At 45.5% G+C, this 15,769-nt stretch overlaps 2 protein-coding genes across 5 annotated transcripts; one reads left to right on the plus strand and one right to left on the minus strand.

Moving 5' to 3' along the window:
* The first annotated feature begins 36 nt into the window (after positions 1-36).
* RPAIN (RPA interacting protein) lies at positions 37-7,632 on the plus strand. Of its 4 annotated transcripts, none has more exons than XM_044994146.1 (7): positions 37-172; positions 1,926-2,114; positions 3,023-3,086; positions 4,033-4,150; positions 5,085-5,148; positions 5,605-5,739; positions 6,534-7,632. In XM_044994146.1, the coding sequence occupies exons 1-7, from the start codon at positions 95-97 to the stop codon at positions 6,561-6,563; spliced, it is 678 nt and encodes a 225-aa protein (XP_044850081.1). In that variant the 5' UTR covers positions 37-94; the 3' UTR covers positions 6,564-7,632. The 4 variants fall into 4 exon arrangements, with proteins under 4 accessions (XP_044850081.1, XP_044850082.1, XP_044850079.1 ...); XM_044994147.1 differs by having other exon boundaries at positions 4,036-4,150; positions 6,534-7,631; XM_044994144.1 differs by lacking the exons at positions 5,605-5,739; positions 6,534-7,632 and adding an exon at positions 5,281-5,588.
* Positions 7,633-7,730: 98 nt separating this feature from the next.
* Positions 7,731-15,165, minus strand: LOC123353203 (complement C1q binding protein). The gene is made up of 6 exons (XM_044994143.1): positions 14,846-15,165; positions 12,850-13,000; positions 12,152-12,239; positions 11,469-11,564; positions 10,324-10,446; positions 7,731-8,791 (listed from the first exon to the last, which is right to left on the minus strand). The coding sequence occupies exons 1-6, from the start codon at positions 15,084-15,086 to the stop codon at positions 8,642-8,644; spliced, it is 849 nt and encodes a 282-aa protein (XP_044850078.1). The 5' UTR covers positions 15,087-15,165; the 3' UTR covers positions 7,731-8,641.
* Positions 15,166-15,769: the final 604 nt, after the last annotated feature.

Genomic DNA, 15,769 nt, shown 5'->3' on the forward strand with positions numbered 1-15,769 from the left:
GTCCCAGAGTGCACCGGGCGGGGGGCGCAGGGCGGGACTACAAGTCTCAGCGCGCAGCACGGGGGCCCCGTCTGGGCTGGGCTGTGCGGGTGACATGGAGGCGCTGGGGCAGCGGCATCGCGCTCTCTACAAGGGGGCCGCAGCCCCGCCCTGGAAGGAGACCTACCGCCGGGTGAGGGAAGGGTGCCCCCCCCCCCGGTCCGTAGAACGCGGGGGAGCCCGGCGTTCGGGCACTGGATACATTGTAACGATTCCCCCATCCCGCGCCGGGCGGCTCTGCGGGCTGCCCCCCGCGCCTGGGTCCCTCCGGCCCCTGCCCCGGGCCGGCTGCAGCTGAAGGGGGGGGGCAGGAAAGAAGTGGGAAGGGGTCCCTGCACTCGGCCTGGCCCGGTGTTGGGGTGAGAGATCCAGGTGGCGGGATTCCCCCGCCCACAGGCTGGGTGGCCCGGGGGGGGGGGGAGACCTGTTCGTAGTAATAGACACTGTAGTGGTGCGGGTAGAGTCCCATTTGCACCATCTTCCACCCTGGGAAACTGAGGCATGGAAGGCTTACGTGATCAAATGTAGGACTAGAACCCAGGTCTTCTCACTCACCAGGCCAGTGTTTATGCACTGGGCCGGGCTGTCTCCCTAACACCATTTTCGCGGTTCACCCCAGTCCCTATGCCTGTCCCTTTTGTGGCGTGAGGGAGACCCTGGCACCTGTTTACCTTGAGCGCATCGGATTGCAGCCCCTTTTCCGGCTCCTCCTGCACATCTCCCCTGACCTCATACGTGCACACCCTATCCATAGCCCCACAGTCACAGTACCTCCCCGGCAACCTCCTCCGAGCGATGGCCAAAGTGGCTGTCTACAACACCAGGGAGGGGATGTTGGCTCAGGGGGTATCCTGTGACTGTGGGGCCTATTTCCGATCCTCTCGCCATTCACACATCCAGGCAGAGTGCCTCTGGCAGCATCTGCTGGCTCCCTTGACACCTTAGAGGAGCAGTGAGTGTGGTCCGGGGTTCTCTGCTCAGTGTCCCCTTGTTTTGACCCTTTGACCTTCACACCTGCCTTTGTTTTTTTCTATTGTCCCCATAATCATTTGAGTCCCGGGCTCAGTGGCTCCCCCCCGTAGGCTGGGGGAGGGCCCTTTAGCCATGGGTGGGGTTGTGCCAGCCCACCTCCTGGAACCCAGTAGGACCATTTTCAAACAGATATAAGTTGGCCACTGCTTTGTTTTCAATGGCACCCTGAAAGCTACCTAGAAGGAAGAGTTGAATGTTCACCTTCTGTGTGCTTTAGTGGCAGTGGGGGAAGAGGGTTCTGAGTTTCCTAGGTTTCTACTGCCAGTAGGACAACCTTAGGAAATAAATATTGTCAGGCTCTGATTTCAGGTCAATTCTCCTATCCCCTTACCACCAACTCCAGATTATTTTTAAGAGAGAGAGAGAAGGGAGTGGGAACAGTATATACAGCTGGCTGATGGCAGAACAAGTAATTGCTAGCCAGAAGAAGCCAGAGAATTGCTAGCCAAGTATGTATCTGAGTTGAGACCTGGCAACACACATGGGGTTATCATAGCAGCACCATAAAAATTTGGTCCCTGTGTATTGGAGACTGGGCAGAAAATACAGCTGTTTCCCTTGACACACCTTCTGACTGGAGAGAGATCCTAGCCAAACTGGATTGAACCTAAGCTCTGGCCCTCCTGTCTGCTAATGGTGTAGGAGCCTGACTGGTCTCTGGTTCTATCCACCTGCTCCAGCTGGCAGGTTGGATTTCCAAAAAACATGTTGCTATTATAGTCCTGTAGTTTCTCAGTTTTCTTCAGTTACATCCCTGAGCTATAAAACTAGTGTCTGGTTGCCCTGTTGTCCAGCCAAAAGAAGAGGCATGACACTAATGAATCCTGCATCATCTCTTTTCTCTTCTCTCAAAGCGCTGTGTGGAGAGACTTAAAAACAGTCGTGCCAAGCTGCTGGATAGATACCGCCAGGCTGGAGAGAACGTGCACTGCAATGCGAGGGCCGCTCTTCTCGTGCAGGAGGTGATGGAGGTGGAGTGGCAGGCCTTGCAGTCAGTGAATGCAAGCCTGCCCTCCCTCAGGAGAAAGGAAGCGCTATCACAGGTCAGTGAGCCGGATTCTTGCACGTCATCTTGGAGCTGCCGTATACATGGGTTCCCCATCGAACGATGTTACAAACTGCATCTCCGTCCTCAACCAGAGAAATGTTTATTAAGAGACTAAACCTTTATAGCACTTCAGTCTCTCTAAAGGGCCTGATCATTCCTGTTACGTGCAGGCCCTTACACTTTCAAAAGCCTGTTTGCTTTGGGGATCATCTTTAAACTTCCCGGGCTTCTCTCTGCTAATCAGGTGCTATCTCAGGGTTGCAGATATGCACAGCCCTCCATCTTCTCATCTCAAGATAATGTACATCTATTGTTATTTATATCGAGTACCCTTCTCACCTTTTCTGGGTAGTAGGGATCTAGCTGTAATGCCCTGCTTTAAGGATCTCATGCCTCTGGCTGGTCAAGATTTGCACAGCTGAAAAGCTTTGAGTTGCTTCAGCCATATAAGTGGAGGATCCAACATCAGGAGCTATTGCCACTCAGTCCCTTGTAGCTAGGAATGGGAAGTTCCCTTCAGCACCAGTTGCATGTGAATCTTGTGATTCTGGATGGTTTTTTTGTTTTTGTGCCTGGTTTTTAAAGATGTGTTGTTTGTCCAATTTCTTAGAATGACACATCTACAAATGGGTATAAAATGTTAAGGTTTGATGTTAAAGGGGAGTGGGGCTGTATTTCCTTGAAACTTCTATTTAGCTTTAAAAGAGTCTGGAAACCTCTGCTTGCTAACTGCAAACACACCATGAAAGTTCAGGAAACTCCCACTATATAGTTGCAAAGGCAGCAGAGTCACTTGTTTGATAACACTGGATTGTTTTAATGCAGTACTGTCCAGCTGAGGTTATGAAATAATGCTCCCCCACTTGCCTTAAAGAGAGGAATACTGATTGATGTATGTTTCAGATGTTGGAGTACCCTGATGAACTAGCAGTACTGGAGGAAATCCAACAAGAGTTGATCTCACAAGGTAGCTTTTCAAAAAACATATTCTTGATGCTGACACATACAAATACCTTCCGTGAGCCATTTTTAACCTTCCTGAAATCCTAGTCATCCATTTATTCGAGGCTGGACTTTCTTCTTGGCTTGGAAATCATGTGATTTCCAAAGGACTCTCTTAAAAAAAAAAAAAAAAAATCCATGATCTCAGATGCTTTGGGATCCTGGAAGGTGGTTGGATGTGATTGGTAGCATTGCGTTGTTACAACTCCAAGAGTTGGGAGTTAAATCATGGGATGTGTGAGAGGCCAGTGAAGAACATGAGCTTGGACTGTTCGCGAGAGCTTTAGTTCCCTTCTGAAGGGTTGGAAGATTCATTGCTGGATAAGTAAAAATGTTAAAAAATGTCCCAGTATTTCCATTAACCTTCATGTTTTCTATTATCTTTAATACAGAACAAGTGTTCTGAAACCTGATAATATATAAACTATTTATTTTTTTTGCCTGTCTCACCCTAATTTGACTTTCCCGTGAGTAGTCAACGACCAAATGACCGTCATAATGGCACACAACAAATCTCCTTTTGTATTATCTGAAATGGGAGTAGTCTGAGCACAGAGCTGGGATCCAGGAGTTTTGGGCTCTGACACTCTTTGAACAAATTACAATCTCTGTTTCCCTATCTATAAAATAGGAAGATGTGAGGTGCAGTTGATCAATGCTTGTAAAGTACTTTTGAGATCTTTGGATGGAAGGTGTAGTAGGCAGTTAGATTAGGATCATCTAAAGGTTTTCAGTGTGCATCATGAGTAAAGATTTGTCAGAATCCCCTAATGCTTTTGCAGCTGATCCAAAGAAAGACAAGTTAGAAATAGTGACTAACCCAGATTTCTTTCTGCACAGCCATAGCAATTTCATCTTGACATTTGTCTTAGGTCCGTAGCCAATGGCAACTGGTTTTTGTTGTTTTTTAATAGAACAGTTGACAATAGAAGAATATGAACGGAGTCTGCAGTTTGACCAGGACTGCCTCAATGCAATGCTTGACAGCTTGGACGCAGGCAACAAGATTATCTGTCCAGTGTGCAAAAGGTGAGGTGTGTTTCTGCCATCAAATGCTATATGTTAACTACCTCACCAGCCAGTAGACCTGAATTCACCCAAGTACGTGATGATGTTGTCAAAGCTTAAACATCTTTTTATGCATGTTTTCTAACAACTGGTGATTGGCTGATTAAGTCTGGCTTCATTCATTCTTGCTGTAATAAAAGAGATATATGGAGCTCTTCACTTATCACTGGAATGCAGCCAGCTGTGGAATTAAGTAGGCCTTTAACAGCAATATGCCATAAGAAGTTAAGACCAAACTTCATATTTTGTGTGTAACGTGACTTGAACACCTCAGCTTTATGCCTCTCTTCCGTACCATTCGTTGCATGAAGCATACTATAGAGTACGCCAGGGTCCCCAACGCAGTGCCCGCGGGCGCATCTTAATGCACCCAAGTCCTGGCCCCCGGGAGAGCACCCGCGAAAACGCCGCAGCGGCATTTTGGCAGGGACGCCTCTCGATGACGTCGCTTGGCGATGGCAAGCGACGTCATCGAGAGGCGTTGCCCCTGAATTTTGGCAGCAACGCCTCTCGCTGACACTACTTGTGGTCGACAAGCGACGTCATCGAGAGGCGTTGCCGCCGAAATTCGGCGGCATTTCGGCGGGTGCTTCACCGCCACAGTGGTCCTTCGGCTGGCGACCACTGGAGTACGTTGATGATCAAAATAGCCATAAGTGGCACAGGGCATTCTGCAATGAGTTGATAAATAGTCATTCTCTCTGGCTGCAGATGCAGTTTGGCCTCTTGCATGGGAGGGGGGAAGCAAACCTCTTTCTCTAGTAAGGGTTTGATTGTTAGTTACTCAGAAGGCACAAATCCTGTGTGAGATGCTTCTAAAATCTAACTTCAGTCTTGCTGGAATTCAGTGTTTTCTCTTTTCTGTCAAGGCTCTCACATTGTGTTCTATTTCTAGGAATAGCCTGACTGTGATGAGTCATTTGGTTTTATGCCAGTGTGGATTATACATCAGCACACAGGTAAACTAGCATTTAAGTGTTGTAGCAGCTGAGAATTCTGGGCAAAGTTGCCTCTCTGTTTTGAATGATGCTGACATGGTGTGTTCATGTTTTTGTGCCCTCTGTCTTGGTCCTCTTTTGCACCCATACAAGTTTGAGGGGAAAGTGGCTACGCAGAGTTGTGGTTCTCAAACTGTGGTCTGTAGAGCCCATCCCAGAAGTCCACTGAATGGAATGACTGGAGAACCAAGCAGCAGGGGCCTGGGAGAAAATATGGGCCTATACATTCTCTCTCCTACTAAGAACAAAAAAAAGCTGAAGAAACCCAGTGTAGTAGCTTGCGTCTGAAGTGAATCGTCCAGCATGTGGAGTCAGAAATGCTAGTTCTTAGAGTTAAGTAAATTTGCTGCAAAGCAACTCCTAAGAAAATCCTCTTAAAAGCACAAGATGAGTTTTTTAAATCTATTTCTGTCTCAGGGTATGACAGAACAGAAGCTCCGGTCACTTCTAGAAGACAGTGTAACAGAACATGGTAATCAGTGTCTTCACAATCCCGAGTTCTCCATCACTAGTGGAATGGAGGGAGAAGACAATCTTCTCATGAGCTGTCCGGTGAGTCTAAATTGCCACGGGAGTCTCGGGGAAGCATCCCCATTCACGTGTGCTTCTCCATGTAGTAGGCAAAAACAAATCAACCTATTCAACTTAAAAGGTTGTGCTGCTATCCTACAAACCCACCCCCCCAACACTCCCCTTTTGGGAAGCTTCTGGGTTTGCAAAAACGTGGCATTTCTATGAGGAACATGACAGTAGGGTTTCATTCCATTGTCTAATTTGGCTACTTGTCCTTTACATGTATGATATGCAGTATGTATTCCCATGCCATGTAACACAAATGGAACTATTGGGCTAAGTAATTATCTATATCCTAAACAAACAGGCTATTTTACTGAAACCAAAGATGTCTTTAAAATATAAGTTACTCTTCATCTTTGTTTCCTTTTTTCTAGTTGTCTTCACTTAAACAACCTAGTGAAACTGACTCATGTGTTTTACTTTCTGGCTCTCCTGCACTAGCACACTGCTGCAAAGTTTGGATTGCAAATGCTGCAGGGAATGCTTAAATCCACAAGACCACTCTTTTCATTTCAGTAACAAGCTGTGAAACCATTTTGATTTAAGCGTACTGAAAGCTTGTTTATAGAAGTCCCAAATGTTGCGCTGAAATCAACATAACGTTTAGACATAGCATGGTCCCCTCTTGAGTTTCTCCGTGAATAGACCAAACCAAAGCTTAGGAGGTGCCTCTTAGCATTAATGCCCATGAGGCTTGACCTTGTTCTAGTGTTATAATTACTGTTGCATAATCTATACCTGTAAGTGACTGGGCACTTTCTTTTCTAAAGGTCTGTGACTCTTGGACCATTCTCATATAACTACAACCCTGCTGGGGTTTCTCCATGGAAAGAATACACTAGTAAGATCCTTCCTTCAGCCTCTAAGCAACTTGGATGGCATCCTGCACAGCTTTTCTTTTTATAATCTAACTGTATATAATGTTTTTGTACTTTAATACGGGATATCAAGCAATATTGGCTTAATCTGCACTTTTGATAGCTAAATAAATATTTGAAATGAGATGTGGCTATTCACATAAATGAGACAAGCCTCCCCAGAATCTTGAATTCAGCACAAGCCTTCTCCTAACTTACTGCTGTGCCTCTGGCTTTTCATTCATTTCCTGTTCTGTAGCAAGAACAGACAGGGCTCTGCCTGTCTCAGCTTGTGTAAGTTACATGTGACTTACTCTAGAGCAGGAGGTTTCTGGTCCAGGGTTGATGTGAAATGTAAGTGAACATACACCAAGGCCAAAGGTACCATTTTAAACAAAGTGGCACTTATAAAAAAAAATTACACTAAAGTCTTCCCTCTCACTGGATCTAATGTCCCTATCCTTGCTAGTACAGCTTAACCCCTGACCTTTATCATAGGAAAGACTAATACATACCCAGTCTAAACAGTAAAAGCGTATGTGCCAGTGAATAGGAAGTGTGATACAGTGCATCTTTAATTGCAACCTTGAGCCAGACACAAGCTATGACTAGCATGCAGTGACAAATGTGAAATAATGTAAAAACTCATCCATCACTTCCTTTTGACTGCAGAGGTAGTAGTTTGAAATAAGTTATGATACAGTAGTGCCCTTTAAATCAGACTGAGCTGTTTATCAGAGTAGGGCAGTTACAGCTCATCTTTTTTCAGAATCACTGATGTGATAGATACATGCTGCTGGGGAATATGTCTGGTGGCTTTCAACAGGGCTGTGATGAGGGTAAACTAAAACCTAGATGCATTCTACATCTCAAATGCTTCAGTTACAGCACATCAGCCCTAACCATTCCAAATAAAGATCACTGTAGCTTTGAGTTTTGCATGAGTGAGCTAAACAGCTGGTGTATATAAGAACTCATACTGGTACAGCTGACTGAGTGGCCAACAGGATTATGAAAAGCCAAAGCCCAACCCCATGATAGTAGATTCCTATGTTTATTTAACTTGTATTCAACAATGTAGTTGAAAGATTAGATACTAGAAATGTTACATTTCAATTTTAACATGTGAAAGAAAAACTGATAGAAAGGGTAGTGCTCCTCTGAAATACTACAAAAGTTAGTCCATGCATGCTTAACTAACCAATATGAGCTGGGCCTTCCAAGTTGTCAGGAACTCAATCTAGTTCCTGTGATCAGAATTTCCTTTCAAGGGTGCAGTCAAATTAATCCAGCGAGCCTAGTTTTACTATATCATAGTTGGCATCAGTGGATTCTAAATATCCAAATATGAGGAATAAGGGCAAGGGAGCGGCATTTTCACAGTGCATAAGTCTGCCTGCAAGATTTGTCAGGCAGGTATCTAACCATTAGGAAGTGGCCTGAGAAACCAACTCCTACAAGATGAAAGTCAGTGTTGGCAGCTCTGTCATCAGTCTGGATAAGATCTGAACTATTCACCTAGAAACAAGATGCTTCCGCTCCTGTCTCTAATCACCTTCTGTGTTAAGGCAAATTAGTTTAACAGTCTAATATCTTACATACTACCATAAATAAAATGCAGTCTGAATTTTAAGAACTCAACTTCCCCATGACCCACAGAAAGGCAGCTATGACTTCCACCTAAGTATTTGCCTCTGACCAATCTACAGCACTTCTTAACCAGCAACAGTAAAGCCAAAAGAAAGGTTTTTTCTTGAGTGGATTTTATTCTTCATGTCATATCATCTTTCTTAATTGTACAAAAATACCCAAACTGGTGGGAGGTGTGAGCATGACACAAAACTTAAAATCCAAGCTGCAACATAAATTAAATTTGAAATGCAATCACTGAGAATCATTTTGTTTTCCATGATGTGTTTATCCCACTTTGAAGTTTTAAACTTACTGGTGGTATCAGCTGCAGGTAGGAGCACTGCTACAGGATATCCACATTTGCAGGCTTTGACTTTTAATTTCCTAATCTACTGACATTTGACAAAGCTTTTAAGGTCTTCAAGGAATCTAATGTACTCCTGGTGCTCTAGTGCAGTGCTGAGCTCAATTAACTCATCAGCAAATGTGTTGTCCACTCCTCGGTCAGCCAAGAAATCCATTAAGTGGTCATACAGAGCCTGCAAGAAATGATTATTATTATTATTAAAGAATTATAGATAAGCATTGCTTTTAAATGCCCCTCTGTATTTCACTTTACATGGGGAAGAAGTGGATGTATTTTCCCAAAATGGATAGAATCTGTTCCCTTCCTCACAGCAGGCCTGAACTAGGAGCAAGATTTACAGGAGACTAATACAGGAATGATAAAATAATAATATATGGAGATATACCTCTCGCCTAGAACTGGAAGGGACCCTGAAAGGCCATCGAGTCCAGCCCCCTGCCTTCACTAGCAGGACCAAGTACTGATTTTGCCCCAGATCCCTAAGCGGGCCCCTCAAGGACTGAACTCACAACCCTGGGTTTAGCAGGCCAATGCTCAAACCATTGAGCTATCCCTCCCCCCTCTACTGGATGGATCACATACTGTTGTTTTCTACTAAACTGCACCCAACTGTAATACTGAGATGGTCTAATAACAATGCAAGCTAGTAAATCAAGTCTGTTGAAGACCATCTGCATCACTAAAAAGCCTTTTAGCCCATCCAAGATTCTCTTTGTAATGCTGTGTATCTGAAGTTTGGACATAGGTTATTTTCAATACTGTCTGGCCAGCATGGTGAGAAGATTGGTACCAGAGATACAGAGCTGTTCAATTAAGATTCAGTTCCTTTCCAAATCACACATTGCATTTTTTCATATTCATGTATTTTTAGAGTTGCAAGTAGACATTTTGCACTAAGCAGTAAATGTGAACCAGGGATGTAGAAGACCTTCCCCTTTGCCCAATTTGATGATTGTTGTTTTTTTTAAACAAACCACCATCAGCATCTCAACCTCTGGCATTATCAGCAGTACTGTTCCAACTAGTGAGTCTCAAACTTCTTGATACTGGCTTGAGCCTGCAAAAGGACTTGCACATATCAATCCTTCCTCCCACATGGATTTCCAGTTAAATCACTGGCATTTTGAGGGGATCAGCAGGTGCCTGGTGAGGTTTTTGGTAAATACACACAAAATATGCATAATAAAATGTGCCCGTAACACACAGACAGAAGAACATGCATGAGTGTCTGCTAATTTTACCTTAAATCATCTGTCAATTTTTCACACAACTGGGATAATTTCACTAACTAATACTTGGTCAGTATTCTACTTGGTCCATTCTACAGATCAGCCTGACTTCAATTAATCTTAGGTACATATGGCCCTCATCACAGTAGTATCTGAGCACCTCACAGATCTATGTTCCTCTTCACAGCACCCCTATAAGGAACAGCAGTGCTATTATCCCCATTTTACAGATGGAGAACTGAGGCAAAGAATTGCCTAAAATCACACAGGAAGCCTGGGGCAGAGTAGGGAATATCAAGTCCTAGGCAAGCACCCTAACCACTGGACTCTCCTTCTCAATGAGCGCTCACCAAGAAGCGATCCCAGGACAGGGCTGCTGGTGACTAGATCAACATCTAGAGAGAAAACCAAGTGGGATGAGTTGAGCTAAGATCTATGCAGTCTAGTGTGCTACACAGGCTTTAGCGGCACCTACCCAGTCAAGAGAGTCTGTGCTGAGAGTGTAGTTGGTGTCCTTCCAGTCTGATTCTCCAGTGGGCTGAAAGCTGACCTCCCGAATTGAGAAAATGTCACTCTCCTCCTCTTCCCCATGTCCAATCTGAGACAAGAAATGAGATCTGTGAGGAAGAACCGCCCTAACTGGAGAGCACCTTCAGCCATTACATTCTGGATCAGGAACATTATTCAGCTGGCAAAAGCTATGGAGCTCACCACCATATGACTGACACATGGTAAAGCTATGTACACTTGCAGTTTTCGCTTATTAACATACTTAGGAGTCCCTAGTTCTCCTCTTGCTGTGTACAGGTGGTAAGGACACTTGCACATAAGCACAAAAACACACAAGTTGCCATAATGGATCAATCCACCATTATTTGTTGCCCATTATCCTGTCTCTGACAGTGGCCAGTACCAATTGCTTCAAAGGAAGATGTACAAAATCTTCTAATGGACAATTCTGGAATAACCCAAGAAGTTGTTTCCTCCTAAACGTTGTCAACTAGAGTTTGGTTTATACTATTAAGCATTAAGATTTCTATCCCTTCTAAGGATTTTATTAAGGTTTAAAAAAAAAAAAAGAGTCAAATGCAACTGCAATGTTCTCAACAGAAAAAATGTCTAATTTATTTTGGAATTCTGCTACTCTTGGTCTCAATGACATCTAGTGACAATGAATTCCACAGGTCAATTATGTGTTCTGTAGAAATATATTTCCTTTTATAAGTTTTAAATTGCTGTCTTTCAAGTTACGGTACACTGCTAAAAATTGCTGCTCACTTCCTTCTGCCTACTCTGTTCAGGGGAAGCTATTAGAACAGAGGAAAGCAAGCAGCTATTGTTAGGGAAGCAAGATCACAATATTCAGAGTGGAGTAGAACTTCCCAGCTCTGCAAACATTTAAAACCTTTTATTGTGTCACACTGAACAAGATGGTAATAGGGCTGTCTATGGAAGCAGATATATGTTGTACAGCAAAATCTTGCCTGATCAGACAAGAGGAATAAGATGATGGCAAAATCATGCCACAGCCAGGAGGATAATGTGCACAGAATCAGAGTGCATTGCCCCACTCAACCCACAATTACCAGTGGTTCATTTCCTCTAATTCATGATACCTACCTCATCCTCAGGATAGTGGCAGTCAAGCACAAGAGTCTGTTTGGGGTCATCTTTTGTTACTTCTATAACAAAGTTAGGAGTTGATGTAAGTTCAGGCTATGAAAAGCAAGAGGAAGATCACGTTAGCATTGGACTCCACCTATGCTAGGTAACTACCTTCTATACAAAGACCAGTGGGGAAAACAGGCAGTACATAAGCCAACTGCTACAAACCTCAAACTGGTTTGTTTTTAGACACTACAGAGATTCCTTGAATATGTCTAATATTGGTGTTCACAGCAAAGCAAGTTTTTGCCTCAAAACCATCACATTACTCACTTTAAAAGTGGTAAGAGATACTATTTACTAACTATTGTAATACCGGCTGATTAAATCCCACCATCACCATAAATATAGATGACCTTATAAAAGATCAAGGGGTGTGTGACTATATTTATGGATTAAGTTTTTTTTTTAAACTGTACTTCATCACAGCAAGTTGCAACGGTAGCCACAAATTCGAACATTTTAGCTACAAAGGATCCTCTTGTAGGGGCACATTTTATGCCTACCAGGTGTCTTTCCTTCCTTTGATATTGCAATAAGAAGGAGAGGATAGTTTAATTGTAGACCAGGCAAATGCCTAACCTCCTCCTCTACTACACTGTACTTATTGAAAGGGTACATAAAGGCTGTAAATTTACCTCCTGTTCATCAGCTTTCTGTCCTTCTTGTGGTTCTTCATCAAATGTTGGTGGAATGCTGTTGTTAATGTTGAATGTAACTGTAATCCTTCAACACAATGTAACAAGAGGAGGAGATTAAATACCAGATAAAAGCCACATTAGTTGAACTGATATTCACAGCTCTATTCCTGCTCGCAAAGTTTCAGCAGCTTATTCAGTCTGGAATGTCAATAACAGGGCCTGAAGTATATTGTGCACTTCACCTAATTTGCCCTGCACTTTGTATGGTGTGCTACTCTCAAGGATAAATGTTCAGATAAGATCACTGCACAAGCTTAAACCCCATAAGTTCCCTGTACTTATGAACTAACGCATTTTCAGTTTACTAGGTTAAATTCATGTTTCCTATTGCCCCCAAGGGTGAAATGATGCCATGGATCCTTAGAAGACACAGGACAAGATACAATGGCAAAGTATATCCCATTGCTCTACAGGATGGAAAAATAAAGAGACTACAAAACTTGTAATCTCCACTTGGCCTGGATGGCAGCACCAAGTGTCACTGGGAAGCAGTTCTAAGTTAACAGCTTTTCATTAACACAACATCTATCACGGACAAGACATGCTTATCCTCCTTCACTGGTATTTATACTAAGTCCTTATATTCACTGACAAGATCAAATATCAGCTCAGCAAAAAACCCATCTCACACTTACCTCTCACCAGCTATTTTCCGCAACAATTTCGCTTCAGTGCCATGCACTTCTAGCTCCCACCCTCCAGACATCTTGGGCAGGGATTTATGTTTCTGGATCTTCTTCTCCTCTTTAATTTCATCTGTCAGAAACACTGCAAATGCTTTGTCCCCTGGGAGGAATAAAAAGAGATGAAGACATTAAAACACCTGAGTTAGAGAAATATTGTTCCCTTGTGGCTAGAAGAGAAAATGAAGTTAGGCCTCCAGGATTCTATTTCTAGCTTAGCCACTGACTTGACCAATCTGTGTACCTCAGTTTATCCTGGTATAAAGTGGTGATGGTGGGAGGTAATACCACATACCTTATACTAAGATTACAAGGCCTACTCGTTCATAAAGAGTTTTGCAATGTTCAGCTGAAAAGCACTATATTGAAGAGGGCAAAGAATTAAAGTGTGTGCAGAGTGATGACGTGTGAGAGCCCTTAATTTGCCAAGGGGCCTGAAGTTCTGGATGAAGAGTTAAGTCATTACTAAAAACTGTTCTTTCAATACATACAAGTATTGATACAGGTACAATACACGAGAAAAAAGCACCTAAATTATTAATGAAGTGAGCACAAGAATTTGGATGGAATCAACTTGGATAGAATCACTGGAGAGTCTTAAGCAGGGTTCCCAGTGACTACAACGGACCTCAGGCATCAGAATCTGCCCTGTACGGCCTAGGAGTGAAGTCAGAGGGTGACAATCCCAATGTACCTCCATGACTGAAACTAGATTACAATACAGATAAATACCTGTTTAACCATCTAGCTAAGGAGCTCACACTGCTTCACAAACATGTATCACCACCCCTTTCCATAAGGTTGGTGAATTATCTATATTTCACCACTGGGTTTGCTGAAGTTAAGATGTGGGGGGTGGGAAGAGAACGACATGGGACTGACACATAACAGGAAGGTTAAGTGACTTGCCCAAGGTCACACATTTTGTCAGTGACAAAGATAGGAACAGACTCCCACAGACACAATTCCCAGTTCTGCTATAGTCAGACATCTTTAATCTATCCCCACCCAGCATCTCAATGCACAAGAGACTCTGTGCCTAGCGATTGTTGAGATGCAGAGAACATAGGAGCCTATGAACACAGTTCACACCCCAAGGGCACATACCACACTTTAACTTGCATAATGTGACTGAGCAAGCCGCCAGGAGGAAAGTGCAGCACCCCCCCCCCCCATCCGCCACACAGGGAACATCAGGAGCACAGAGAGAAGCAGTTTACAGCTACAAATCTTCTGAGGGAAGGAGCCCAGAGAAAGTAGATAAGGAAAAGTTATTTACTTATTCCCATAATACAAGAACTAGGGGCCACCAAATGAAATTAATGGGCAGTAGGTTTAAAACAAATAAAAGGAAATTCTTCTTCACGCAGCGCAGTCAGCTTGTGGAACTCCTTGCCTGAGGCGGTTGTGAAGGCTGGGACTATAACAGGGTTTAAAAGAGAACCTCCATGAATTTATCCAGTTAAGTCCGTTAATGGCTATTAGCCAGGATGGGTAAGGAATGGTGTCCCTAGCCTCTGTTCGTCAGAGGATGGAGAGGGATGGCAGCAGGAGAGAGATCACTTGATCATTGCCTGTTAGGTTCACTCCCCATGTGGTACCTGGCATTGGCCACTGTCGGCGGACAGGATACTGGGCTGGATGGACCTTTGCTCTAGCCCGGTACGGCCGCTCTTAGTTCTGTTCAGACCGAGAGCTCCCGGCCCCTTCCCCATCCCGGACAAGGCGCCAGCCCCAGAAGCGGAGCGTCCACCTGGGCCTGTTACCCGCACACTGACCGCCCAGGCCAGCAACGCGCTTCTGCTGGGAACAAGGGGGGACGGGGCTCCCCGCGCCCAGGAAACCCCGCTCTTCTCCCGGGACTCCCGCCTCGCCTCGCCCCCCCCCATGGGGGACACCCCCCGGCCCCGCCTCCTTCCACACACCCCCCCCCCCCGCCCGCTCTCACCCTCGGTGTGGAGGCCGCCGCAGCCGCAGGACACGCCGGCGGGGGAGGCTCGCGGAGGCCGCAGGAGGCCCGGCCGCTGCGTGCCGGCGGCGTCCCCGCTGAGCAGCCAGAGGCTGCGGGTGAAGGGGCGGGCGTCGCAGAGCAGGGCCGCGGGCCGCAGCAGCGGGGAGGGCGGGAGCCGCTGAGGCAGCGGGCGGAGGGCGGCGGCGGCGGCGGAGCGCAGAGCCCGGGCGAGCAGCATCCTGCCAGGAGAGCGAGGCCGAGTGAGGCGGGGCCGCGGCACGTGCGGGAGCAGAGGACAGGGACCGGCCTCTCACCCGGAAGTGAAAGCCGTCACCCGGAAGTGCAAGCCGCCACCCGGAAGCGTTTCTCCCGCCTTCCGGGACTGCGGTTCCTCTGTTCCCGGCTAGGCCTCAGCGGGGGCCCGGGCCCACTTCTCCCCCCTGGACCCACCGTCCTGGTTTCCTGCTCTATGGAAGTTGCACACGCCGGGGGGGAGGGAACAGACCAACGTCTGTGGGCGAGAAGGGCTCCAGGGCCGATCGGGGGGGCGGGGTTTAGCTGCATGTTCCCGCACATACCTACGCGGGGGAGACACGAGCCGTTTGGTCACTGCGGTGTGAACACGAATCGCTATTGTAACAGCCTGATGTTCAGTGGTTGCCACCTCCGCAGTGATCTGCTTTCAAAGCTGGCTTGGGTGGGGGAGAGGGAGCCTGCTTGATTGGGACTTAAATCATTGTGGGCAAGATCTTCAGTAGTGAGTAGGGATGTCGGGTGTCCAGCTTGAGGCGCATTAAAGAGTCGTAATTTTCAGTGGCTGCTCAACTACCGGAAGCCTTTAAGGCAGAGATACTCAACAGATAGAGTGTGGGCCCAATCCAGCCTGCTAGAGGCTTTTAAGTGGACCCTTACATCCTTCTA

This window comes from Mauremys mutica, chromosome 19, assembly GCF_020497125.1.
Source record: "Mauremys mutica isolate MM-2020 ecotype Southern chromosome 19, ASM2049712v1, whole genome shotgun sequence".
Taxonomy (NCBI): domain Eukaryota; kingdom Metazoa; phylum Chordata; order Testudines; family Geoemydidae; genus Mauremys; species Mauremys mutica.

Coding starts and splice junctions, on each gene's coding strand:
- RPAIN (XM_044994144.1), top strand. CDS start 95: ATGGAGGCGCTGGGGCAGCGGCATCGCGCTCTCTACAAGGGGGCCGCA. Junction 173..1,925: donor GGAAGGAGACCTACCGCCGG/GTGAGGGAAGGG, acceptor CTTCTCTCAAAG/CGCTGTGTGGAGAGACTTAA. Junction 3,087..4,032: donor ACAAGAGTTGATCTCACAAG/GTAGCTTTTCAA, acceptor GTTGTTTTTTAA/TAGAACAGTTGACAATAGAA.
- LOC123353203 (XM_044994143.1), bottom strand. CDS start 15,086: ATGCTGCTCGCCCGGGCTCTGCGCTCCGCCGCCGCCGCCGCCCTCCGC. Junction 13,001..14,845: donor CGGCGGCCTCCACACCGAGG/GTGAGAGCGGGC, acceptor TATTCCTCCCAG/GGGACAAAGCATTTGCAGTG. Junction 11,565..12,151: donor AGAAAGCTGATGAACAGGAG/GTAAATTTACAG, acceptor TGCTTTTCATAG/CCTGAACTTACATCAACTCC.